Below are 27,171 nucleotides of genomic sequence, written 5' to 3' on the forward strand. Positions count from 1 at the left end.
ACATTAGCCCAATGGAATTCATCCGATTTCACAAGTGCACGCCTCCATTCCCTCGACCCTAATTTACACCTCCATATTCCGCCCGAGCTTCCACGACGTGACTGCACCCTTCTTGTCCGTCTATGGCTTGGAGTAGCATATTCAAATGCCTACTCTTTCCTTATCTAAATGGCCAACAGCCCACTGTGTGACTTCTGCGGGTGCAACGAAACGATCGAGCATTTTCATTATCAGTTCGTGTGTACGTGCGTGTGTGTGCCTAGGCCTTTTTTTTTTCTTTTTTTTATCCTTCTTTCTTTCTCACTTATTGCATCCCCTTGCCCTTCCCCCAGTACAGAGTAGCCAACCAGAGATAATCTCTGGTTAACCTCCCTGTCTTTCCTTTGCCTTTCGCTCTCTCTCTCACACACACACACAAATACGCACGCACACACACATATAGACAACACGCGCGTAAACACAGCCGAACACGGGCGTAAGAACTAGTAACACACAAACTGGAAAGAAACTGACGCTTTAGCCATATATGCATTGTTTAATTTAAGGCCAGACTACAGAACACGGCGGCGGGCAGAGCCATCCTCCACCGGACCGGAACGGCAACGGAGTTCCATGCCCTCGATGGGCAACGATCACTCCCGCCTGAGGTCAGAGGCAAAACCAAGGCGAACCCGATACCGAAGCACATGAGTCATGAACTCCATGAAGGACGACGCAAGGCTCGCGTCGACAGACAGCGCCGACAATTCAAGGGCGACCCGTACGTAACGTACGTGGACGTGGCGGCGTACCCTGTAGGGGGCCTCTTCGCGGTAGCCGCGGTGAACGGGAGAGACAACTCCTTGACCCTCGCGGCCTCCGTAAGGGCAGAGACCCCAGCTGCGGCTGAGACCATAGCCGCGGCGCTGGTAATAAAGCAAGAAGACAGGGTAGGCAGGAAAGTCCATGTCGTTACCGACTTGCAACAGGCCTGCCGTAACTTTAACAACGGACGAACACCGCTGCTGGCGGCTCAGATTCTAGGCCCGAGGCTGCAAGAATACTATCAAATCACGTGGACGCCGTGCTACGCGGGTCTGGAGGGGAACGAAAGGGCGAATGTCCTAGCTCGAGCGGTAATCAACCAAGCGGGACCAATCGTCTCATCAATCCCCACCCTTTACCTTCATGCCCCTGCCGTCCAATTACTGCGACCAACTCGAGATCCAGTGACTCAACCATAGGATTTATCCTCCGCCTCACAGAAAGTTCCGCAGTGAAGATGCAGTAGCTCTCCGACTTATTCAGACCAACACATTTCCGAACCTACACAGATACAGTAAAATGCTCCCACATACATATCGCGGCATCTGCCCCTGGTGCGGCGACACACGCCCTACACTCTTTCACATATCGTGGGGTGCGGGGGCAAACCTCAACACTTACAGATGCCTAGCACGTCATTTGAGCGACGGGAGCTACAGTTGACCGGCGATACCCTGGCGGGACAAGAAGCCCTCGTCCAGCAAGTACGTCGGGCAGCCATGGCCAGTGGAGTCCTGGAACGAGGACACCACCCACTCGACCTCAAGAGCAACCACCTCGATGGTCCGAATAAATGTTTTCTCTCTCTTAATTTGACAGCAAAGTAGCAGCAAGTCAATCACGTACTGTAAAAAACGGACGCCACAGCAAACCTAGTTTGCAGCTCTGTGCTAGTGCTGCATGAATAACGCGCGCGCGTTGTGTATATAACCAATTAAAAATAAATACAAAGAAAACAAAGGCTGTGATGTTTCATTCTATAGGCAGGAAGGTTTCAGTAGTACGTAACCTAGTTTATCGCTGCTCAGAAATAGAGCTAGTTAGGTCTATTAAAGTACTTGGTGTGCATTTTTCAGAATCACTGCAGTGGGATGAGCATATCAATGCGATATTACAAAAGTTAGGTGGAATAACGGCAATTCTGAACAGAAACCGCTACTTAATTCCGAAGTCAATAAAATTGTTAATCTATAACGCCCTCTTCGCTTCCTATCTAAACTATTGTCATTTGGTCTGGGGGACTACAACACAATCGAATTTCTTGCGGCTATTAGTAAAGCAAAAAAGAATTTTGAGAATAATTGAAAATGTGCCACTCCGGCATTCTACTGTGGAGCTCTTTAAAAAACTTAAAATAATTAGAGTACAAGACACATATGAGTATAAATTGTTGCGTGAATATCGCCTTAACTATGACTGTCGTATTTCTATCTTCATGGGTTTGGTGAATCTCCATTTGAAGGAAGCATCATATGCCACTAGAACAACAGAAATATGGAATGTTCCATATTGTCACACTGGCTATGGTCGGCAAATGCTCCAAAACAAACTTCCACGTCTACTAAATGAGTTTAATAAAAAACAAATCGATATTCGCGAAGCAAAATTATCTGACTTGTACACATTCTTTCTAGCCTAACATTGACCTCTAGAGCTGTTTACGACTGGTATTTAATTATATTGTTTCAATGTCCCTATTACTAAGCATACATTGTTATGAAATGTGCTGTCATACGATGCTGAGGTGAAGTAAAATATGTTAACGCATGATGCCCTACGCAGGACAGTAACTAATGTGTTTAATTTTATGGTTTTGTCAAGGTTTATGGCAATGTTGTGCATAATATGATGGTTTTGTAAAAGTGTATGACCATGTGAACAGGTCGTGTGTGCCTCTCCTGTTGTCGTTGCCAGCGTGGGGGCGAAGGACTCCCTCAAGCCATCCTTGAATGGCTTTTCCCTTCGCCTCCCATCACATGTATATGTGATAAACCAATAAAGAATCAATCAATCAATATATATATATATATATATATATATATATATATATATATATATATATATATATATATATATATACGCTCATCGATTTTCGATGAGCACAAAATTGAAAAACGCTCGTGTGCTTAGACATGAACATGAGGCGGTAAATGCACATCAGGTGGTAGAAATTATTCAGGAGTACCCCAGAGAGCACGCCTCATATCATCGCATCGTGGTTGTGGAACGTCAAATTATATGTCTTTTTTTATTTTTACACATTTGCTCCAAATGCTCCCTTTGCACTTATAATAAACAATGCTTCATCATGTGCAATACAGTGACACAATCATGCCAACGTTGAATGTGTACTGGGAGCTTTATTTTATTGGTGGAGATGGTTCTTTATTATTCCATAACTATTCGAAGAGCACTCGATATTCGGTACGATTAAATTCTCTTTTGGCACTATTCGATTCGTTTTCGATTCATATTTGATTCGATTTTGAAGGTTGCTATTCGCTCCTCTCTAATAATAGTATAAGCCAGGGTGGCATTGAACGCAGCCGATATTCAACGACCGTCTCCGTGAGACGAGAGCGCAAAATGTGCGGTTCTAAATGGGCAGATTGCTTACGAGTAGCGAAAAATGCTCTGTGTGACTGAGACTGCGGGCACCAATGTGATTCCTAGCATTCTCGATGTCTTGCACTTCGGACTGAACAAATTGACTGTCCGCCCTTGTTTCGTTAATGCGGAGGCACTAATGATGCTGCACTGCGGACCATGAAACGATATCCGAAACCTTTTGGAGCGATGTGAAACCGTTCGTCAAACAAGAAATTACGTCTCTCTCTCTCTCTCTCGCTCTCGCTCTCTTGAAACGTTTGTTAGTCGGAGATTTAGAGAGAGTGAGCGGGAGTTTGTTTACTGCAGTAAGGGGAACAAAGTCCGCGATTACGTCCGAGCGTAAACGTAGCTGGCGAGTGCAAGTCTGAGATAACGAAGGCTAAGCAATTCATAGCATATGTTGCCCAAACGCCCGGAAAAAAAGGCGTCGTGGACACAGCACCTAACAAACGATAAGCTCAGAGGCAAACTTTGTACCTAATGCGCAGTACTTACAGACCAACGTTGCAGAGAGACAAGGTTTCTCTCTTCTCACGGGTTTACCGACAGCCTCACATGCTCAGAAACTTTCCTCTTAAGCTTCCCAACTTCAAAACGAGTACGCAGGCGTTTATTATCTCCTCGCATACTGTTCTTGTCTACGGAGTGGTTGATGAACGGTGAAGGTCATTTCACAATTTTGGGGGGAGGCCGTAAGCGTTCCTGTAGACGTGAACACCATTGTCTCATGCGGACGAACGCTACGCTAAAGGGCACCTGAAGAGTAGGGATACCTGCTAAACGTGCAACACAGGCGCCTGTTAAAACTTCCTTAAGCACAGTGATTTGCAAGGCTTGGGCTAGCAAACACTGCTCTTCAGATGCGTTGGGGTGAAACATAGCTTGGTTCAAGTGGTCGAGAAACCTACGCAAATTCAAGGAAATTCCAGCGCCGCTTTAGACCTCTTATTCTTATCAGAGAGTACCTTCGAATATAATATCGAAGTGGGGGATGGAATCTCGGACCATAAAATGGTCGTAGCCACTCAAAAAAATATATTTAACTAAAGACCAGATAGCTCATGTCTAATTTTAACCGAGCCGATGACACGTCCATCCTAGAATATTTAGAATTGCCTTTAGACCGTATGCCAGAAGAAAATGATGTAGATGAATTATGGAGGTATTTTACAGAGGTAGTGACCTGTTCATTATCTATGTTTGTGCCTAAAAGAGCTAATTAAGCGTTTACATAAAATCAATCAGTGGATTTCTCGTGAGTTACATTTAAAACGTCAGCTACGTCGTGCGCGGCAACGAAAACCCCAAAATCCCGAGAGAATAGCGGCCCTAAGCACTCAAGTTCGACAGAAATAAAGAGCGGATAAAGGGTGTTTTTTCACTACAACACTGACTAATTGCCTTAAAACATCACCCCAAACATATTGGCGATATCCTGCCCGATCAAAGCCTACAATTAATGGAATAGTTGTAAACGATACCGTGTGCAACAATCCCCAAATTATTGTCCAAGAATTCAAAAGTTTTTTGGTTCTATATTCAGCCGAAGAGATGAGAGTGCTGAAATAGATTTAGAATGCGAGGACCATAGTAATAATAGCATACTTATCTCAAAAGAAGGTATAGTTCACATGTTGCTAAAATTGGACGTAAAAAAGTCTCCTGGTCCTGACGAAATACCGAATGAGTATTTAAAGCAATACTGTGAATGGGTTGCATGCTTCTTGGTTAAAATCTTTTCTGCGTCATTAATAAATGGTGCATTACCAAGTCAATGGTTATTAGAGAGGATTCTGCCTCTTTATAAGGCTGGAGACAGGCTAGACATTGGCAACTACCATCCGATATCCATAACTTCTACGGCTTGCAAAATCTTAGAACATATAATTTGTAAACAGTTAGTAGAATATCTTGAAAACAATAACATTTTTACTGGAAACAACATGGTTTTCGAAGGCGTCTGTCAACTGTCACGCAATTATTTGAAACCATACACAGTTTTGTCGTGAACAAGTTGATGTCATCGCTCTGGATTTATCAAAGGCATTCGATAGGGTTAGCCATACCAATCTAATTAAAAAGCTTTATGGGTATAAAGTAAATTCAAAAATTATTAAATGGATTCAAGCTTGCTTACACAATAGACAACAGTTGTTGAAATAGATGGCAAGTGCTCCTCTTTTCTTCCTGTATTATCAAGTGTACCTCAGGGGTCGGTTTTGGGTCCAATTGTGTTCCTACTGTATATTAATGATATCGCAACTGATGTACATCCTATGATTGAAGTACGGTTGTTTGCCGATGACGGCCTCTTGTATTGCCGCGTTAAGAGTGCTCCTTCTCAAGAACAACTAAATGATGCTAAATGGTGTGAAAAATTGCCTATGCAAATCAACTTTGATAAATCTGTTTGCATGACAGTTACGAATAAGAAAACTCCATTGATGTTTTCGTACGCTGTAAATAATAATGTAATTAAGCGTTCCACAAAGCTGAAATATCTTGGCTTAAAAATCACTAGTAACCTAAACTGGAACGAAGATGTCGAAAACATATGTGGATCAGCCAATCGCAAGCTTGGCTTGTTACGGCGTAAATTAAGAGATGCTGATCCAGGCATAAAACTTAAGGCATACACTACTGTCGTTAGACTAAATTTAGAGTATGCTTGTATAATTTGGGACCCTCATAAACAATACATAATAGATAAATTAGAGCGCATTCAGCGAATGGTGGTTAGGTTTATTTTTTCTGATTGCGACAAAACGCACTCGGTAACCTCCATGTTCATCAGGGCTGGTCTCACTACGTTGGCTGTGCTCAGGAAAATCGCACGCCTTAAATGTTTATATCAACTCTATAACAATAAGCTGAACCTGAATTCCAGTTTGTATTTGAAGCCTCCTGGAAGGGTTTCACCGCAAACTTGTCACAATTTCTTATGTGCCAAGAGTTGATGTCTTTAAGCAGTCTTTCATTGTCAAGACAATTGTTGAGTGAAATAACTTGAATTCGTGTGTATTTCCGAGCAATAACTTTGTTGCCTCTTTCAAGGAAATTTGAAAGCGTTCTTTGCGTGAGCTTTTAGGCTCTGTATTCCCGCCCTGTAACAGCCCGGCAGGACTCACGGTATTGGAAATAAAATAAAATAGAAAAAAATACCGCTGGCTGTGTCAAGGTGGCTCAGTGGCTATGTCAATGGGTTGCTCAGAACAATGATATGGGTTCTAAACACGCCGCGATGTACGTAGTTTCAGGTGAGCGTTAAGAAACCTCAGGTAGTCGTAAGCACCTCCTCCACAGCCCCCCCTGCCCCCCCCCCCCCCACCCCGCTTCCTGCTGAGCCCGTGTGTTGTTCTGGGACGTTAAGGCTAATAGTTTTGCATTTGATCATGGTTTCTGTAAGTCTGGATTCCTTTTTATTTTTACAACTGGTCCCTAGTTCTACAACCGTCACTACTTTAACAGTATACGGTGCCATTAGCTTTATTTCACGTACAAAGTCTAGAACTAGCGGTTCTGGTGGCCGTGTGGAGTTGAAGTTGAGACATTACTATTCTGACTTGCAGGATTATGGGGTTCAAATCGACAAAGCGCGATGACCGTTTGTTTGGGTTCTTACGCTCTTAATGCGCGTTACTTGAACGACTTGCGTTGCGCCCAGCCGACTATTCTCTGTATATGTGGGCCATGCCATGCCGGTTCCAAGCCGTAGCTAATACTGTTCAGAGGCGCTAAGGCAGTGGTACGCACATTTCACGTACAACAATACGTTCGCGCGTTCGACTGATATGCTCGAAAACATAGAGTAATCTAAGAAACGAGTGCGTAAACAGCTCTTTTCACAGCAGAAAACGCAGAGTCCACGATATGTCTCGGTTCGTCATTATCTTCCTTACGCCGTCCAGACTAGTCGAGCACACATTGTTTGTTCACAGCAGACAGCGCTGAAGTTCTCGCTCACACCCAGTGGGTACACATGTAAGTTTGAGCGTGTTTCGAGTGCCGTTGCAGCCTACCATAAGCGCTGCGAGAAAAATCCCGAACGTGAAGGGGAATGAAATTGCAATTACGACACCACCACGAACTGTTTTGCAGGTAAACAGTTTGCCTTCTCCGTGGCTCGAATTCACAAACATGCTGGTACCTACGAGGCAGTCGAAGTAACAAATGCCCCAAAATAGCGACGGTCCGCCAAATAAATGGGCGACCATGCCGACCGCTGGCGAACGTTTGTCAACGGCGAAAATCTCCGTGTCTCGGCAAGATAGTCGTTGGCCTAAGAGAGGCTAAAGGTGTGCTATTCAATAAGCTAGTCAAGGCTGCAAAAAATCGCAACTACGCTGCCCAATAGGGTAAGTCAAATATACATAAAAAATGAGTTCCAGTGTCGCGCGAACTGCAAAGCAGTTACAACGACAACTATTACTATTATTACAGAACCTAAGGCCCGCAATGTTTCGCGCATTTATCACTTTCAGAAAACATTCACGCTAATATCGTGAGTAACCCCCTTTCAAGAACAGCTTCTGCTTTCTCTTCCTAATTATCTTTATTTCACTAATTATCAGTTGTATCGCTTACCTTACGTTACATAGGTACTGTTTTAGTACTGAATCGTGCACCGAAGCGTGCAATGCTAGCACTGCTTTGTGTAACAGTGCTACTTTGATGCTTGTGCATCGTGGACGTAATGGTGCTAGAGAGAAAGAGAGAGGAAGGGCAGAGTTATTAACCAGAATCAAATTTCCGGTTTGCTACCCTGCACAAAGTTTAGCGAAAAAACGAGTTCGATAAAAGAGAGGACGAACATGATGTTGAGACAAAGGTCAAGAATGAGGAGGCCCTTCTATGGTGCTTTTCGTGCGCGTTCGTTCTCAGAGATGAGTCTCATTACCTCGCTTGTCTCTGTGTGCCCCTTGCAAGAGCCATTCGTACACTGCAATAAATACCACAAAAAAAAAAAACGAAAGAAAAGAAGCTGTCATGGTTGCAGAGTTCATCAAAGCGTCTACTTTTGCAATTATGTGTCCCAGGTTCAACACTATAGTCTGAATATTTCGTTTCATTCAATCTTTTCATTTAACTTTTTTTTTTTGACGACGCAATTCATGGTTGTGATACTCGTGGCCTTCGATAGCGGTAGAGGGCTTCCGCTACACCGTAGTAGCCACTGTGAAGTACTTGTCGTATCTGTCGTTGCAAAGTTAGATATTGTATACGATAAAACTATTACAGTACTTGCGCTCTTCTGTACAGCGGGGACCTTTTCCAGTATAAGTTTAAAACGTTCGAAACAAATAAGCGTCGTGTTCTTCCATAGCGACAAAGGTTTTGAAACATCTGAAATATTTATATGAGAGTCAAAGTAAGGGAAGAAGGGAAATTCAGAATGCTAGCGGTTAAAACGAGCACTCCTTCCAAAGCGCTTGTCAGACATTTGCCGACCACAACATGCCACTTCGGCGACAGCTCGTCGGAAAATGAATGCGCGAGGAACTTCAGCTTTGTTCGGTTCATATTGGTTTCTGAGAGCGCAGAGCTGACAGGCAGGGCTTATCCGGTTACACAAGACGATCCTAGGCCGCATAGCGGTCTTTCACCTCCTCGTTGGCAGCACATATATCTCCTGGTGTTCTAGGGCGATCGTTGTGCACGCCGACTCCACTGCAGTACCAGGTTTATACTTTTGTGTCGGTTGCAACCAAATTGCGTGTTTCACGAAGTTTCGAGATCTCTTTTAGGCTTTATATAGCTAGCTTTATTTTTCGAAGGAAAGCAGAAATCCCATAAGCCACTCAGCGAGTGACTTCACGTTTGTGGCTGTGTTGACACAGTCATGCAATTTCTTGCCACAGCTTTGTCCCGATGTGAATGTCGCGAGCAAGCGAACGATTTTCTAAACGCCCTGGTTTCACCGTGGAAGTATGAACTTGAAAGACATGTAGTGGGGCTTACTAGTGCAAAAAACTTTTGCCTGAGCAGAAAATTTTTGCTTTGTGCAGGTTCTAAAAGAAGTACCTGGCGCGCTTAATTGACACTTAACGTATGCTTGGCATCCCACTACGCTACTAACAATAAAAACGGTAAACAAAGAAGATGGCGATTTGCACTGGTGAAAAGTGAGCCAACAAGAGGAGCCTCGGGATAGAGGTAACATTTACACAAAGAAGCTTGTCTGGGCAAGTCTCCTCGTAAAATCTTTTGAACCTTTCTCGACATTTGTCAATGCTTTCCAACGCTTTTTCAACGTTTCAACAAAGAGACTTGTCTGACATGCGCCCTGGACAAGAGAGAGTGAAAGCAAGGAGATGCAAGGCAGGAGTGTTCAACCAGATGAACCTGCGTTTGCTACCCTACACAGGTTGTATGAAAAAAGAGGGAAATAGAAAGAGGAAAACATGGAACACATCGTACACGCGGGACGAGGAATAGGAGGGCTGCAAACGGTCACTCAAGGCCGGTGCACTTCAAGAACTGCATTAATGAACGAATACATATTTATTGCGCCAGCGACCAAAATGTCGAAACGTTAGCTGCAACCTGAGACTTCCATTCAGTGTTGCCACCTTTTCTTTCGGTCGTGTCACTAAACGGGTAAAACAATGCAATCGCTAAATGTTTACTAAATTTTTCTTCGAAGTCGCTAAAGTTGTCGCTAAAATTGTCGAGAGAGTTTCAAACAATGTAGGTGGTTTCGGATCACTATAATATAGGCTAAAATGTCGTACCACATCTACTGAAACCTTTCGCGTTCTGCTAATGTCCGAGCAGGTGAATAAAATGTGATTTTACCGACAGGGTGCAGATGACGTTTACTTTACTGTATTTAAAAATAAACAAAATAACAAGGAATGATCACCGCTGAAATCGTGTGTTTACTTTACATTTGGGGTAAGAAAATCACCACAGTTCCAAAGAGCATGGGTCACCTGATTTCCCTACAGCAGCAAAACGCACTTGGTCCCCGTTATGCCTGCAATGTGTTTCGTTTACGGCGCTCGTCAAAGGAGAATTGAATTATGCGACTCAATTTTGTTTATGTTGAAAACACGACAGTGACAACAACATGACCTTTACAACCCTCAAACACTACGTTAGCACCTCCTGATCCACCTGAAAGTTCCGTGCAATATTGATTTGTTCGAAAGGTGAGAGAAACGTAGATGGTGTGTTTAGGTTGCGTGAACAAGCGCAACCACTTTCATTTTCTCGCCTTTCTATAGTTGGTTTGTCCTATAATTCACCTGCTGCGTTCTAAACTTCACCACCAAACTTATTGCAGTAAGCTTTGAAAATTTATTTTAGTGCTACGATCTCTAACGTCCACTAATAATGCGTACCTAATGAAACTACAGCATCCGCAGTGTTAGGACTGAGTCTAATAATTTTGCAAAGAACTAAGAAAAAAGAGCGTTTTTTAAGCACAATGAGTTTGCGACGTTGCCAATTAATCGCATCGTATAACCGCCGAGAGTTGAGAAAACCGTTGCTTTCATCATGATCACAAAGCGCAATCATGGTACAGTCAATTTCGAGGGACATTTTTAGCTTTTAAATTATAAAGCGCATTCTAGAAAGTCAATGTCGAAGCAACTTTCTTAACTTCAGCGTCGCTGAAATATTGCCAATCGTTCTATGACATCACTAAAGATACACGCCGGTGGCGATATAGAAAAATAATTGTCTCTGAACACACTAAAAGGTAGCTAAATATCGCGAGAAAAATTGCTAAAATGGCAACACTGCTTGTCATTATCGACCCACTTAGGATCAATTCCAAGTTTCTATCTTCCTGCGAACCATTGTCATTTAACGCTTGTGCAAGCGTTCACTTTAATAGGGTTGTGAGAAATAAAGACCACAACGGATAAACACTGTACGCATAATCTCAAGAAAGTATTCGCGAGGTGTGTAAGAGCGAGCACGCTGATTTCGTTAAACAAAGAGAAATCAACGTGTCGCCAAGGGATCAGACGCTACAACAATCTATGGTCGTGCTCTTATCAACCACACAAGGTCCCTTTTGTACATGTTACGCGTCAGGGTGCGTTAATTTAGCAGATCGCCTTCACCAGTAAGGGCGTGCACAAAGCGTTTTGTGCCTGACTCGTAGAAATTGCAGTGAAACACTTGAGCTCATATTTTTAGAATTCCCGAATATCAGCTCTTCTCGGTTTGTGCCACTGAGCAAGTTGAAGTAGGACGTTCTTGCTGGAACGACGTTCAGTGATTTCTTCTTTTCGAAAGGTTGACTTTGTGTCCGGCCATCTTCTTTTTTCTTTCATCTTCACTTCCCTCCTCCCCATATTCTGTTTCTATCCCCTCCTTCCTAAAGAGTAGGCAGGCGTTGTGTCCCTCTGGGTGGCAGTTGGCAGACCGATCTCCCCTTTTGCCCTCTCTGTCGATATAATATGCGTGCTTGTATATCAAATAATAATTGTTATATAAAAATCAAGCGAATTTGCGCTTGTTTCGCCACGCTTTCTCGTGCGCTCCTATTTGGTCAACTCATCCCGCTTGATGATGATGATAGCAACTTTATTGTACCGCCGGATAAGGAGGCCCCTACTCCCCGTCCCCGGCACACAGGCCTTGGGGACGGGGGCCGGAACCTCCGCGATTAGAAGCAAGCAAAGAGGTCTCGCCTGCCATGCATTGTGACGATGTCCCTAAATGTGGTCGTCCGTGCTCGGTGCCTCGCAGGGCGTCAAAAGTGCCGCGAGCTGTGGCACAGCGACGAAGCAGAGAAGGGCTTCAACCTCTACTTGGACTCGGTGCTCCTGGTATTGCCTCTGCTCATCATGATAGTGGTGTACGCCATCATCACGCGCACGCTGTGCGTCGGCATACGCCTGGAGAACCGATCGGTCGCACTAGGTGGGTTCATTATGTATAGAGACAAATGACTCGCAACACAAGCTTGCTGTTTGTTTGTTTCTTTCTCTGTTTGTCTGCTTGCTTGCTTGTTTGTTTGTTTGTTTGTTTGTTTGTTTGTTTGTCCATCCTCAGGATTTGCAGAGTACAGAGGGCAAGGACACATTACGAAGCGATAATTAGAATCAAACAGCATACAATACTACAATGAAACAATCGACAAATGTGTACAAAAAATGCAGATGGGACAAAGCCACTAAATATACAAAAAAAAAAACAAGCGTAGCGGTACAAACGCGAGACCGATAATAAAACACACAAACCAGCCAGAGGAATAAATTAGGCACAAATTAAATAACGCATTAAAACGAAGTTATACATGTTATTAAAGACCTCTCGAAATGTGATGTGTCCGTGACAGCATTACCTGGTTTTTGGGAGCTGACTGCATTCAGGGGTAGTTATAGGTAAAAATGCATCTTTATAGGTTACACTTCTACAACGGGAACATCGACACCTTCTAAGTGGTCGATTCTAGACGATATGAAACTAAGAATCTGAACAGTTAGAACGAATCTTACGTGCTTCCAAGGCCTAACCTGTGGACTTATAGCTACTACATTTAAATCCCGGAAGCGGGTGGCCCTAAACGTCACATCCTTTCCTTTAAAGTAGTTAGTGTTTGTGATAGGAATATCGGCTCCCAGTAATGACGCCGCAATGGCATCGCTCAGCTAGGCCTTCTGTTATCTGTGTATATTGGCTCCTACAAAGCCAATATTTCGGAACGGTTACTTCGGACCCTAGACACATTTTTTAAACACACCTGGGTGCTTGTTCACAACTCACTTCGCAAGAAAATGCGCCGCCTAATCGCGGCAGCGAACGAGAGAAATACAGAAGCTGCGGGTGGGCGTATTCACAAAACCTCTCCTGCGTACGACATTATACTTATGATTCGCTATAGCCGTTAGGATAATCTTAATGCCACAGCAACCACTAGAAAAATGAGTGGTGGAGCCTCAACAACAAACACTTAGAAAACGCTCTCACGTGCGAGAAGTTTAATGAACCCGAACCTCGATCCCTCCGGTCTAGGCGTTTTTGAGGCCAAATGCACTAGGGCGTTCGTTTGTAGCAACTGTTTGACATTAGCCGGCCGCCTTCCCTAGTGTGTCAAACATCACGAAGGGCGTGGCATCTGCTCTTTGAAATAGTTCTGACGTAGGAAAAATCTTTACGATTACGGGCCACGCTCCCCCCGTCGCTGTAGCAACATTGAGCATTGAGCCGTGTAGTAGGCGCGGTGGGAGGCGCCGCCACGCCACTCTCTACGCAACGCTGCTTTGCTTCCCGCATTAGTTTAATCACTGGGGAAGTGCACTTGCCTCCTCTCTCGTTCGGCTAAAGTTTGCCGATAGGATGTTTCCTCTTAAATTATGCAATTGTCTGAATCCTGCATTGTTCAGTGGTGCATGTATAGAAAGCTTTCGAAATGCACCGAGACAATGGGACCGAAGAACGAGAGATTGCGGGACAAGTTCTTTTACTTCTTTTTTTTTTGCGGGAACCTTTTTTTGGCCTGCGCGGTGCTTTCGTATCTCTAGCGCATACCGCATAAAACGGGTACGCTACAATACCCACCTTCGGCGCACTTCGTCTCTCGGATCCCTCGTCTTATCTCCCCCCATTTGTATTTCTACATTCACTCAATCCCAACCCATGCGATGTCAGGGCTACCTGACCTGTCATGCACAAGCGTGCCTCCTAGATCCTTTTCTTCAATAATAATAATAATAATAATAATAATAATAATAATAATAATAATAATAATAATAATAATTATTATTATTATTATTATTATTATTATTATTATTATTATTATTATTATTATTATTATTATTATTATTATTATTATTTCTTTTTTGTGTTAGTGAGCCGGTGAGCGTGCTTTTTCAACAGTTCAAGCAGAGTCGCCGACAGTGCATTTCGTATTCCACGACTCTCCGTGTGCGCATGCGGGTGTCGTATAGGTGACGAAAGATTGCGAAGCGCTGAGACGCCGTAAAACTGCAACGGTTGCGTTAGAGATCCCTTTAACCGGAAACTCAAAAGCCTTTTGACAAAATTCACTTCTGCCAAATATGCAAAGAGCCGCCGTAGCCTATGCAAACTGCTTTGTGAACAAGAGTCCTAAGCCGGGAAAATGACCAATTCTATTTTCATGTAGTTTGTTTATTCGCTTTTTCAGTGTTCAGTGTGGCGCCCCACCCACGTTATCGCCGATATCAGTCGGTCGCGTTCGGTAATCGATGAGAAAAGAATAAAATCTAGCGAAAAATTTCCGTACACTGCACCGGACCCGGTAAACATATTCACAAATCACTTGGCGAGATGGAACGGTTCGTAAAAAAACAAGCGTTGGCTAACGGTGGCAGTGAATTTATTAGCAGCAAAGGCGGGTCGCCCCTCACGAAAGAGCATCACGAAAGAGACATTCTGTGAATGCGGCCTGTTAATTTGCAGCATCACGGTAACACAGAGTACGTAGTGAGCAAGTTATATAGTTGATAGATTCAGAGGTTTAGATGAAAGGGTGAGTTTAAGAGATGTGCAGGCACACTGTCGGTTTCAGCGACCGACGACAGTCGTAGTCCTTGGTGTGTGGGAGAGGCAGTTATCCTGAGTCAGATTAAACAGGGATGTTGGTAACGGCGGTGCAAGTGACATGAGCAGAAAAAAATAATTACGATTGTAAAAGTTAGGGTCTTTTTAGATCGTCGTCGGAACCGTGCCCTATCGTCAACTGACGTCGCTTCCAGTTAATTAAATTCAAAAGGGGATTTTCCCTCTAGGTGGCTCGCGTCACTGTGGCACCATGGTCCGCCAAACATATCACACACTGAGCAACATGAGGGTGGCGTTGTCACAGCAAGACCCAAATAATGGCGGACACATTTCTTCGCGTAGGTTGCGTCTAACCTTGACGAGTTCTATATTTGTGATTTATTAAAATGAACAAACACTCTTGTCAGAATATTCTTTCTAGTAACCCTTAAATCAACAATCTACGCGCGTCCCTGTAGCCCAATGTCTGTGTGACGTCATCCTGTTGCTGAGTGCAAGGTCGCAGGTTTGATGCGCAGTGGCGCAAAAAAACAAAGAGAGAAACGCTCGTGTACATAATTTCGGTGCACATCAAAGGCAGGTTCGCACCATGGACCGAATCGCGATTCACACCATCACTCGACCATGACCATGGATGAGCCACACCGACTCACGGTAGCTTCGCACAACTTAATCATGCCGCACTCTGACTACTCGCGTGGTTATTAAGTGCCTCAGAACCACGTCATGCTTACTTGCCGGGCGAATACGCATAAATAACCCCAAGCGGGGTCCACTGTACAACGTCTCTTATAGACAACTGGCTTTGAAACAGAAAAGTGCGGAATCTATTTTTATAACCACCAACACTGATCTTTCTCATCCTCAGGCATCCCGATGAAGTCGGCCGTGCGCGAAAACGACAACGGGAGCAGCGCCTGCAGCGACTCGGCGACACCTACGGGACGGGAGGAAGCTTCCTTCGCGATGACCACGGCGTCCACCAACAAAGGTTCGAAGTTCAGTCGCTCAGCCAATGGCGTCCGCTGCCAGACACTGCTGGTCCGCGGCTGCAACCCCGAGAGAGCGCAGGCGTCCATGGTGCGCGTCATCCGCATGCTGTTTGTGGTCGTGGTTGAGTTCTTCGTCTGCTGGACGCCCCTGTATGTCGTGCACACGTGGTCCTTGTACGACCCGGACACTGTCTACGACTGGCTCGGTTCGGCGGGCGTCAGCGTCGTGCACCTGCTGGCCTACGCCTCATCGTGCTCGAACCCCATCACCTACTGCTTCATGCACCAGAAGTTCCGCCAGGGTTTCCTGACCGCTGTCGGCTGCCGCCGAGGAATACGGGGACGCTGTGGCGGCGCGGGGTCCTGCTTTGCTCGCCAGTCGTCGGTCCGCGGCGCCACCTACGCATCCGGCACCACGCTCGTCTACCAGGACACAAAAAATAAAGGTACGTGCCCGCGGGCAGGCGGAAGGGAGTGGGACAGAGCGGGGTTCCCGAGGGACATATGTACGAGTGATATGAGGAACGACGTCTCTCTTCATGGGAGCCATAGTGGCGGTTTCCTGGCCGCAGCGTGGCAGCGTCTACGCGAACTCCAAACTGTATAAACACTGCCTGAAGGGGGAAAGTCTCTAGAGCCAACACGTTTCAACAAGCGGAGTTTGTCGGAGCAGTTGTTGCCATGACGATGCAATGTCCACTTGTTGAAACGTTGGCTCGAAACACATCTCTCGTTCTACTATTGTTCATAAATATACGTTTCCACCTTCCTGTTAAGTTCTCTCTAATTTGTACTCCAGGATATACCCATTAAATTAACATTTGATCCAGGTTCCCCAACCGGCAGTCATTGTGGGGTGGGCTATACAGGGAATTATCTACGTCCTCCCATTCCAAAAACATCTCATACATTGAGTCTAGTGCAGGACCTCATCATGAATATCTCTTTCAGCTTAGGCAGCGAGATCTTTCGACGTAACTGACCACGCTCCATTTCGTTTTCTCTTTCCCTGCTATTTCCAGTCCCGAATGGCCGTGGTGCGGACTTCGTTTGAGTGCACAACGACTTTTGCCTGGACTTTTGCAATGAGAGGAGACATCAACTTGCTGATGACAGTACGTGGTCTGGAGTGACAAACGACATATGTAACTCGTCCCGCGTTTGCAGCAGAATTTCTGTCGTGTAAAGCGTGGGCTGTGATGTGGCTCAACGTGTTATCCGCATTCATCTACAACACTGTGTGGTGGGGGGACACGCTATAAGGCCTGTTCGCTCGCACTTATCGCTAATGGTATTCTGTGATATACTCTTTTCTGTGAGATAGGTGATGTATTCGATTCTCACCATGCTCAGTAGATGTTGTACTGTGTACTCAGTTCTTGATAAATAAATGTATCTGCGGCTGAATCCTAATAGAACATACGTAATGTAGAAAGAACAAGCATGTAGGCAATGCCCAATCAGCTTTTCTTGAGCGAATGCGCTCTTTCGTCGTATAAACACTCACGTTTAAATTTAGAAAGGCTTTGTTCTATAGAGAAAGCCTTAATTTTCCTTTTTTCTTATGTATTCATAGCTTTGTGAAAGCACAGCCTGCCACTCATATGTTTATTTAGCAGTATTCGTTGCAGTGTAATGTGTGTCATGCTTCTCGGGCCCTTGCAGCGTTTGGCCGGTTATCTAAGCAACCACACTACATGATAATGAGAAAGCCAGTCATGTTTATTTTCGCATCAGTACAGTGTAATCATACGAAGGGGCGTGCGGAAAAGCTGTCATTTCGACCGATTGACAAAGCCTCAGGCCCCCGAACTGGTGATTACAGCAACAACAAACACAATCCCTTTATAACTTTTGAAAAATTATGCAGGAAAATTACGCAACTAACAAAAGAACGTGTGAATTGCCCGAATACATTACCTCGGCAATGGCCTTCAGCGCTGGCTATTTTGCGGTGCCTACTGCAATTAAAACTGAGCTGTAGACATGTAAGAAATTTTGTTAGAGTGTTTTATTAGGACGCGATACATTATCTGGCTAGTCATAGTAATGTCAAGCTTTGATGTGAAAGTAAATCTGGTGCCTGGGGCAAATTTAACCGGAATGCATCAATGTTCTCGACACGTAATCAAACGGTGAACGTAGCTTTATTCAAAAGCCGCTCTATAACTCTATTTCTCAACGTATTATCATTTGTCTCAAAAAATCACTTCATGTGCCGAGTGCAACGCTCACCTGGCCTCTACTCGACAAGCATTTATGCTTACCTGTCGAAACCGCACACCGGTAAGTTACTGTTTCCGACGTACGAGCCAAGCCAAACGATAAAGCCCCATTTTGAAGCACACGTTCTGTAAATATTGCTTATTCATCATCATCATCATCAATATCATCATCATCCTGTTGTATGTCCACTGCATGACGAAGGCCTCTCCCTGCGATCTCCAATTACCCCTGTCCTGCGCCAACCGATTCCAACTAGCGCCCGCGAATTTCGTAATTTCATCGCTCCACCTAATCTTCTGTGGTCCTCGACAGCGTTTCCCTTCTCTTGGTACCCCTTCTGTAACTCTAATGGTTCAACGGTTATCTAACCTACGCATTACATGACCTGTCCAGCTCCATTTTTTTTCTCTTGATGTCAATTAGAATATTGCCTATACCCGTTTGCTCTCTGATCCAAACCGCTCACTTTCTGTCTCTTAACGCTATGCCTAGCAGTCTTCGTTCCATCACTCTTTGCGCGGTGCTTAACTTGTTCTCAAGCTTCTTTGTCAGTCTCTAAGTCTCTGCCCCATATGTCAGCAATGGTAAAATGCACCGATGGTACACCTTCCTTTTCAATGATAATGGTGCTGGCAATGTCTGCCGTATGCGATCCATTTCATTTTTATTATTTTGTGAATTTCCTTCTTATGATCTGGGCTCCCTGTGATTAATTGACCTGGGTAAACGTGCTCCTTCACAGACTCTAGAGGCCGACTAGTGAACGTCAACTCTTGTTCCTTTGCCCGATTATTCATAATTATCTTTGTCTTCTGCATATTAATCTTCAATCACACTCTTACACTCTCTCTGTTAAGGTCGTCAATAAGGTCGTCAACTCGTCTGCATTGTTGCTGAATAGAACAACGTCATCAGCAAATCGGAGGTTGCTGAGATATTCGCCGTCAATCTTTACTCCTAAGCCTTCCCAGTTTAATAGCTTGAATACTTCTTCCAAGCAGGCAGTGAATAGCATTGGAGAGATTGTGTGTCCCTGTCTGACCCCTTTCTTTATAGGTATCTTCCTGCTTTTCTTGTGTAGAATTAAGGTAGCTGTAGAACCTCTGTAGATATATTCCAAGGTATTTACGTAAGCGTTCTGTACTTCTTAATTAATGTTAATTAATTTTAATTATGGGGTTTTACGTGCCGAAACCACTTTCTGATTATGAGGCACGCCGTAGTGGAGGACACCGGAAATTTCGACCACCTGGGGTTCTTTAACGTGCGCCTAAATCTAAGCACACGGGTGTTTTCGCATTTCGCCCCCATCGAAATGCGGCCGCCGTGGCCGGGATTCGATCCCGCGACCTCGTGCTCAGGAGCCCAACACCATAGCCACTGAGAAACCACGGCGGGTCTGTACTCCTTTATTACGTAATGCCACTATGACTGTTGGTATCTCTATTGAATCAAATGCATTTTCATAATCTATTAAAGCCATATAGAGAGGCTTAATATACTCTGCGGATTTCTCGATAACCTGATTAATGACATGGATGTGATCCATTGTGGAGTATCCTTCCCTTAAGCCAGCCTGTTCCCTTGGTTGATTAAAGTCCAGTGTTGCCCCTATTCTATTGGAGATTATTTTGGTAAATATTTTATATAATACTGGGAGTAAGCTAATGGGCCTATAATTTTTAAACTCTTTAATGTCTCCCTTTTTGTGGATTAGCATAATGTTTGTATTCTTCCAGTTTTCTGGAACCCTTGCAGTCGATAGGCACTTCCTAGAAAGAGCAGTCAGTTTTTCAAGCATTATGTCTCCTCTATCTTTGATTAAATTGACTGTTATTCCATCTTCTCCTGCCGCTCTTCCTCGTTTCATGTTTTGCAAGGCCCTTCTGACCTCATCGCTAGTTATAGAAGGAGTTTTTGTATTCTGTTCATTACTGTTTCTAATTGACGTATCCTGACTCCTTACTCCTTGGGTACTGTACAGGTCAGTACAAAATTCTTCCGCCACTTTTACTATATCTTCTAGATTGCTGATGATGTTAACCTGCTTATCTTTTAGTGCATATATTTTAGTTTGTACTATGCCAAGTTTCTTTCTCACTAATTTCAGGCTGCGTCTATTGTTTAGGGCTGCTTCAATCTTTCTCACGTTATATTTTCGAATATCAATTATTTTCGCCTTGTTAATAAGTTTTGACAGTTCCGCGAATTCTATCTTATCTCTTGAGTTGGACGCTTTCATTTTCTGTCGTTTCTTTATTAGGTCCTTTTTTACTTGGAAGAGCTTGCCTACTGGTTGCCTTGGTGCTTTGCCTCCCACATCATTTGCTGCCTCTGAAGCCAACCTAGTTACGGTTTCATTCATCAGCTCTATGTGATCATCATCTCTCTGTTGTAAGGCTGCACATTTGTTTGTAAGTACCAGCCTTAATATGTCTGCTTTTACCCTTACTCCCTCTGGGGTGACCTGTTTCTTCTTGACCAAATTTGCTTTTTCTCTCTTCAAATTGAGGTGAATCCTAGCCCTCATTAACCTATGATCACTGCACTTTACCCTACCTATCACTTCTACATCCTGCACTATGCTGGGATCAGCAGAAAGTCTGAAGTCAATTTCCTTTCTTGTTTCACCATTAGGGCTTTTACAGGTCCACTTTATGTTGCTGCGCTTCCTGGAAAAGGTGTTCATTATTCGAAACGTATTCCTTTCTGCGAATTCTACCAGCATCTCTCCTCTAGCGTTCCTAGAATCGACACGGTAGTTGCCAATTGCTTGTTCACCATCTTGCTTTTGCCCCACTCTTGTATTCATGTCGCCCTTTACTACAGTATATATATACTGAGTTGGCACTTTTCTCATCGCTAATTGAACATCTTCATAAAACTGATCTACTTCCTCATCATCGTGACCGGATGTTGGAGCATAGGCTTCTACTACCTTTAAGCTATACATCTTGTTAAGTTTAATTACGACTACAGCTACCCTGTCATTAATGCTGTAGAATTCGTCAATGTTGCCCACTATGTCCTTATAAATTAGGAATCCTACCCCGTATTTCTTCTTATCTAGGAGGCCTCTATAGCAGAGGGCATGTTCGTTATTCAGCAGTGTATAAGCCTCACCAGTTCTTCTATTCTCACTAAGGCCGATGATATGCCAAACAATGTCTGATAGTTCCTCAAAGAGTCCTGCTAAGCTAGCCTCACTCGAGAGAGTTCGGGTGCTAAACGTTGTAAGGGTCAGTTTCTATTGGCGGATTGTCCGGACACAGATATTCTTAGCACCCTACGCTGCGTTACAGGTCTGACTGCCGCCTTGGTCAGGTACTCCGCAGCTGCTGGGGCCTGAGGGCCATTGGGTAATTGAGTGAGCCATGTGGGAGGAGGTGCCCTAATACTGCACCAGGGAGGCCAATTCCTGTTCTGGTGAGGGAGTGTTTTGTTGAAGCTTAGTGGCTCTTCCTAATTTGGTTGTACCTGGATTAGTATAGCCCCACTCGCTCTCGGCATCTTTTGCCGGTGACAGGCGTCACTCCAAGCCTGCAGATGTTGTGCTTGATCCAGTCTTGCTTGATCCAGTCTAAGTAAACGCATCACGCTGTAAAAAGCAGATCAATTCGAGGTGCCACTTCACAAAGTTGGCGCGAGCCTTAAGATACAATGTGGGCTTTTCTCCACAGTAGGAACGGTATGAGGGCTATTGTGTGGAGCGCAAGAGGTGACGATAAGAGAAAGGGGGAAATTGATTAATTTGAAGCTGTCGTCAAGTGACGATATTTTATCGGTTAAGGAAATTATGTCGTGAGGGCAAGTGTCGCATCCAGTGCACGCATGTCCAGTGCACTGATTGCGGAGATGGTGACTGAGCGCCGAATTGTTGAAATTTGACACCTGCGCATCTACAGCACTTTAGCAACGAGTGCTGTTTCGCCTTACCGTGGACTCAAAAGCAGCGTTCTGCACAGTTCATAACAGTAAGTGCGCTTCACGGCAAGACAAGCCTGCGTTGAAGCGGTGGTGAAGGGTTGTCCATTCTTAGAAACTAAACCCCGTTAGCATGCTGAAATGCTCACAGGTATCCGAATTCATTATGAACGCCTGCCGGCCAAACCTTCTTCAGTAGCTATATGTAATTAATAAAGGGAAAATCAGACATCCACCCGTTTCGTAGCTATTGCTACAAAGTACAATGTACAATTTAAAAACAACAGGACGCAGTATTCAGACAAATGCAGCCGCAGCTACAAGACGGGGGATGAGCTTTAGCTGAATGTAGGGTTGTCGGAACATATTTGCGAATCAAATCGCACCCAATTTCGAAAAAAAGACAGGCTTCGAATGTAAACTGATATGGCAAATTCTCTTTATTTATTTATATATGATAAAGTAGGGTAAAAAGCATGGATGGTAAATACGGGAACAATGAATTTTACTTCTTTCATTCAATGGAGTTAGTGTCATTGTGAAGTTGGTTCGAGTGCTCAGCTTGCCGGTTAGCGGGAAGTGTAATTGATACCACTGCAGTTCTCTGTTGGCTTTTCAAGGTCATGCTATATATTCAACAATATTCAATTATTTGAAGCAAGTGAATGCCCAACTCCCGAAACGAATGTCTTCCTCACCCGGAATACTCGATTCAAAGTCGAAATTCCCAAAATTTACAAACCACTATCTACTATTCATGTACGTGCTGAATTTCAACTGCACCTCGGAGCCCATGCTCCCAGAAAAGTAACGTTAGGGCTGTTAGCGAATAAGAACACGCACCAGTCCATCATGAGAGCGAGCATCTTATTGACAAGGAATGTCAGCCAGTGCTGATCAAGACCCATAATAACTAAAAACAAGAATATCTTAGGCTAGAATGCTTCGCAAAACCAGATTACAGCTAATCATGATATTCGACTTAGCTAGCGAAGGTGCCCAGCCAATGCCAAACAGCGCTTACTAAAGAAAGACATTTTGCATTCTGCGCCGGTTCTCAGAAACGAACAACTTTGTGAATTCGGCTTCACTTTTCCTTAGTAAGCACCTAAATGTAGATGGCAGCCGAAAGTTATATTGGACTGAACGCTGACAAGGTGTTCCTCCTGAGAGTAGATGACCCTGTGCTTGATAGACAGTGCTTCAACATACGGGAAGGAATCCTAGAAAATTTTCGACCGTAACTACCACTGGGTGGCCGCTTTCTTCAGTAATGGACCTGTAATCAGCATCAGCTAGCATCCGGTGTTACTAACTATCCTATGGCCTTAGGCATTTTGTTACAGCGCAGCTGTTAACCTCCAGTTGGTCCAGATTTTTCGTCGGCTCGTCTTCATCCAAAAACACTACCGCCGCCAAGTAGCGCCAGTGGCCACTCAGACCTCAAACGACATTTGAAAAAAGGGCTTTCTCTTTCAGTTTCCGCGTAACAAAATTATGTTTTCTCGTATATTCTAATTACAATCCTAAGCTACCATGTCTTCAGCATGTGTTTAATTCGCACGTTACGAATTTCCTGACGCAATTCAATTTGGAAAATTAGTTAAGTTCAATAAGACAGTTGCGCTTCGCGGAGGGCCTAGACGAATGAGGATGTATGCTGCACTTCCGCGCAGGAGCGTGCGCGTGTGATGCACATACGCACGCAGCGTATCTGTCCATTACGTGTGAGTGCTCTGCCCGTTGCATCAGTCACACAGCGTGGGCTACGACCGTAAACGGCATTATGACAAACACTGGATGGATGGATGGATGTTATGAGCGTCCCCTTTGGAACGGGGCGGTGGGTGGCGCCACCAAGCTCTAGCTATTATACTGCCTGATGTCCTACCTAGGTTAAAAAAGAACTAAAGAAAAAAAAGCAATATGAATACCCACAACGAAATTTTCTGACCACCTATTGCGAACTTTGCTTTTGTATGTCTCAGTTTTCTATCGTTTCCCTACTTTTCTTCCACCATTCTTCCAATCGCCTCTTACTGATCTCTATTGTGGACATGTTTACTTTTCCCCTGCTCTAGCTGAAGCCAAGGGCTTCAAGGAGGCCAGTGGTGCCTAAATCAACCGCTGGGTAGACGTCTTCACATTCTAATAAAACATGCTCCATCGTTTCCTTAGCTTTACAGCAGCAAGCACATGCTTCTTCTTCCTTCTTATATCTCGCTTTATAGGTGCGTGTTCTAAGGCATCCAGATCTCGCTTCGAAATTTAATGAGCTTCCCTGTGAGTTATCATAAATTATTTCTTTCCTGATTTTGTTTTTTCCTCTTAAGTAGTTACTCATGGTCGGTTTCTTTTCCATTGCCGCCACCCAAGAGATTATTTCAGCATCTCTGACTTCCCGCTTGACGCTCCTTGTTGCTGTGTTGCTCACCCTACAGGCCGCATACTTGCTGGTAAGCTTCCTAGTTCTTTTCCTCCTCTGTGAATCAGTGTTCTTCCTGTATAAGTACCTCAGCTCTCTCCCAACCCATTTACTTTCTTCCATATTCCTCAGTCATTCTTCATAATCAATTTTACTGCGAGCTTCCCTCACTTCAAAACTAGTCCAGCCCATATCACCCTGCACAGCTTCATTTGTAGTCTTCCCGTGAGCGCCCAATGCGTGTCGTCCCACTCACCTTTGGTTCCCATCGAGTCCTGACTGTACCCCTGATTTAAAGCAAACAACCACATTTCCAAAAGTAAGTCCTGGAACCATTACACCTTTCCACATACCTCGGAGGACCTCGTACCTATTGTATCCCCATAGCGCTCTGTGCTTCATTATGGCTGCATTTCTCTTCCCCTTTACTGTTATTGTTTTTTCCTGTTTCCATATATCTATGGCCTTTGTTTATCCATATACCAAGGTATTTATATTCTCTTACCCGAGGTATTTCCTGGTCCTGTATTGCCACTGTCTGTTCACTGTTTTCATAGAATACCATAACACCTAATTTTCTAACATTAAATTTCTCACCTAAATTCTTGCCTTCCTGTCCACAGATAATAGCCAGACGTTGCAAATCACTTAGCTTGTTAGCTAGCAACACAATGTCATCCGCATAAAATAAACCTGGAAGCTGCTGCTCTACTACTGTACCCACCTGTTTGTATGGGACATTAAACCCGATATTACTTCCTTCTAGCGCCCTCTCCATCCTCACCATGTACATCATAAACCGCAGTGGGCATAAAGGGCACCCCTGCCTCAGTACCTTGTTGATATCAACTTTCTTCTCGCTTCTCATCCCTTCCCATTCAACGCAAACGGTATTTTCTTGGTAAAGCTCTATCAAAAGCTGTACACAGTCGTCACCAAAGCCTTCCCCTTCCAGAATATCCCACAAAATATTGCGGTCTACGTTATCATATGCTCCTGTAATGTCTAAAAAGGCCACATATAACGGTCTCCTTTCTACTCTTGATATTTCAATACCCTGATTAAGAAAAAATAAGTTATTATCCAAACGCCTACCTATTCTGAAGCCATTCTGAAGTTTTCCGAAAATGCCATTATTCTCTGTCCATGCTTGCAGCTTTAATTTTATTGCCTGCATTGCTAGCCTGCATATTACCGATGTAAGGGTCAACGGTCTATACGAGTGAATTCTATCTTTCTCCCCTTTAGCTTTACAAATTAAATGCATTCTAATTTGTCGCCGACAGTTTGGTATTCTTCTATAGTTTAATGTTTCTTCCCCTGTTTTCACCAGAGCATCCTTACTTTTAGGTCCTAGTTCATTAATCTGCCCAACGGGAGCCTCGTCTAGCCCTGTGGCTGGGCGCTTAGGAACGTTCTCTTCGGCTTTCTTCCAGATGAAATTTGTCAGCACCAGCTCCTTTTCGAAAAACACCTGGTTCTCTTCATACTATTTTTTCTTCAAATACAACCTCGTCATTGCCTTGGAAAGATTCGGCGGTTATTTTTCGGATGTAATTTATTGCCGCTTTCCCTTCCAGTTTGTTTCCATCTTCGTCTAGGATATGTTGTTGTATCGTTGCTGACTTCCTGCCCAATAATTTTATGTGGTTTCAAAATATCGTTAGTGCGGCCTTCTTTTTCTCGCGTATTTCTGACAACCAACGTTTCATTTCACATTTTATCTTTCCTTGCACCAGTATTTGAACCATATACTTTTTCTCCCGGTATATTTCCCATTTGCTGGCTACTTCATCTTGCGGTAACAGCGCCTGCTTTGCGTGCTTGTACTCTCGGGATGCTTTCTCTCTTTCAGCGATCGCTTCTCGTATCTCCCTGTTCCACCGGCTTTTCGGTTTCTTGTTTCCTTTTAAACGTACATACTGTTTCTTTTTCCGTATTTCTGTCGTTATCACACTTAGAACCTCACTATATTCCCACTCTTTACTTGGCCATTTGCCAAGTTCTTCCTTGACTCTAGTGACTAAAGTTGTTATTTGTTTAGAGTTCAAATTTGGACTGGCTATTTTGCACTGCTTGTTCTCTATCCCAACTACATATCCCATATTCAATGTGATGCGTTTATGGTCCCTCCCTGTGCTGCTATACCCTTCCTCATCAATGACCATTTTTCTCAACTTATCATGAACTCCTTCTCTCATCAGACAGTAATAAATGGTTGATTGATGGTTTCCCACTTCCCACATGATCTGCTCTTCACACTTAGGCCCTCTATTCACGATAACGAGGTTATGTTGTTCACAAAGGTCTAGCATTGACTTCCCGTTGTTGTCGGTATATCCATCTAAATCCTGTATGTGGGCATTCATGTCACCTAATAGGATAATTTGCGCATCATTCCCGAAACCCTTACTATCAGCGCTTATGCATTCCACTAACTCTTTATTCTTCTCTGTGACATTATTTCCGGTCCACAAATGCGTAACGCCCAGCCAAGTTTTTTTCCCACTCATTGTACCTGATAACCAAAGATGCTCTTGACATTTTGAATTTACTCTTTTCCATTCAACTCCCTGATAGATGAGCATTCCGACTCCCCCTCCCTTTCTTTCCGACTTAGTTCTGTTGCACCCTTCCCAAACAAGATTCTCAATGACTGGCGGCTCTTCCGAGTCTCTAAGGTAC

The 27,171-nt window shown here is 44.1% G+C and overlaps 1 protein-coding gene and 1 long non-coding RNA gene across 2 annotated transcripts in view; one reads left to right on the top strand and one right to left on the bottom strand.

Annotated features, from left to right (window-relative positions):
• The window catches only part of LOC126536662 (cholecystokinin receptor type A-like), a 288,019-nt gene extending 270,701 nt beyond the window's left edge, over positions 1-17,318 (top strand). Inside the window, exons 4-6 of the mRNA XM_050183690.2 lie at positions 12,121-12,294; positions 15,788-16,357; positions 16,934-17,318. Of these exons, the coding sequence (XP_050039647.1) occupies positions 12,121-12,294; positions 15,788-16,357; positions 16,934-16,965 (776 nt within the window). The 3' untranslated portion in view covers positions 16,966-17,318. The remainder of the gene's footprint in view (positions 1-12,120; positions 12,295-15,787; positions 16,358-16,933) is intronic.
• Positions 1-27,171, bottom strand: part of LOC129386190 (uncharacterized) — a 245,090-nt gene that overhangs the window by 50,842 nt on the left and 167,077 nt on the right. The gene's annotated exons all lie outside the window — the stretch shown is intronic.

This window comes from Dermacentor andersoni, chromosome 4, assembly GCF_023375885.2.
Source record: "Dermacentor andersoni chromosome 4, qqDerAnde1_hic_scaffold, whole genome shotgun sequence".
NCBI classification, from domain to species: Eukaryota; Metazoa; Arthropoda; class Arachnida; order Ixodida; family Ixodidae; genus Dermacentor; species Dermacentor andersoni.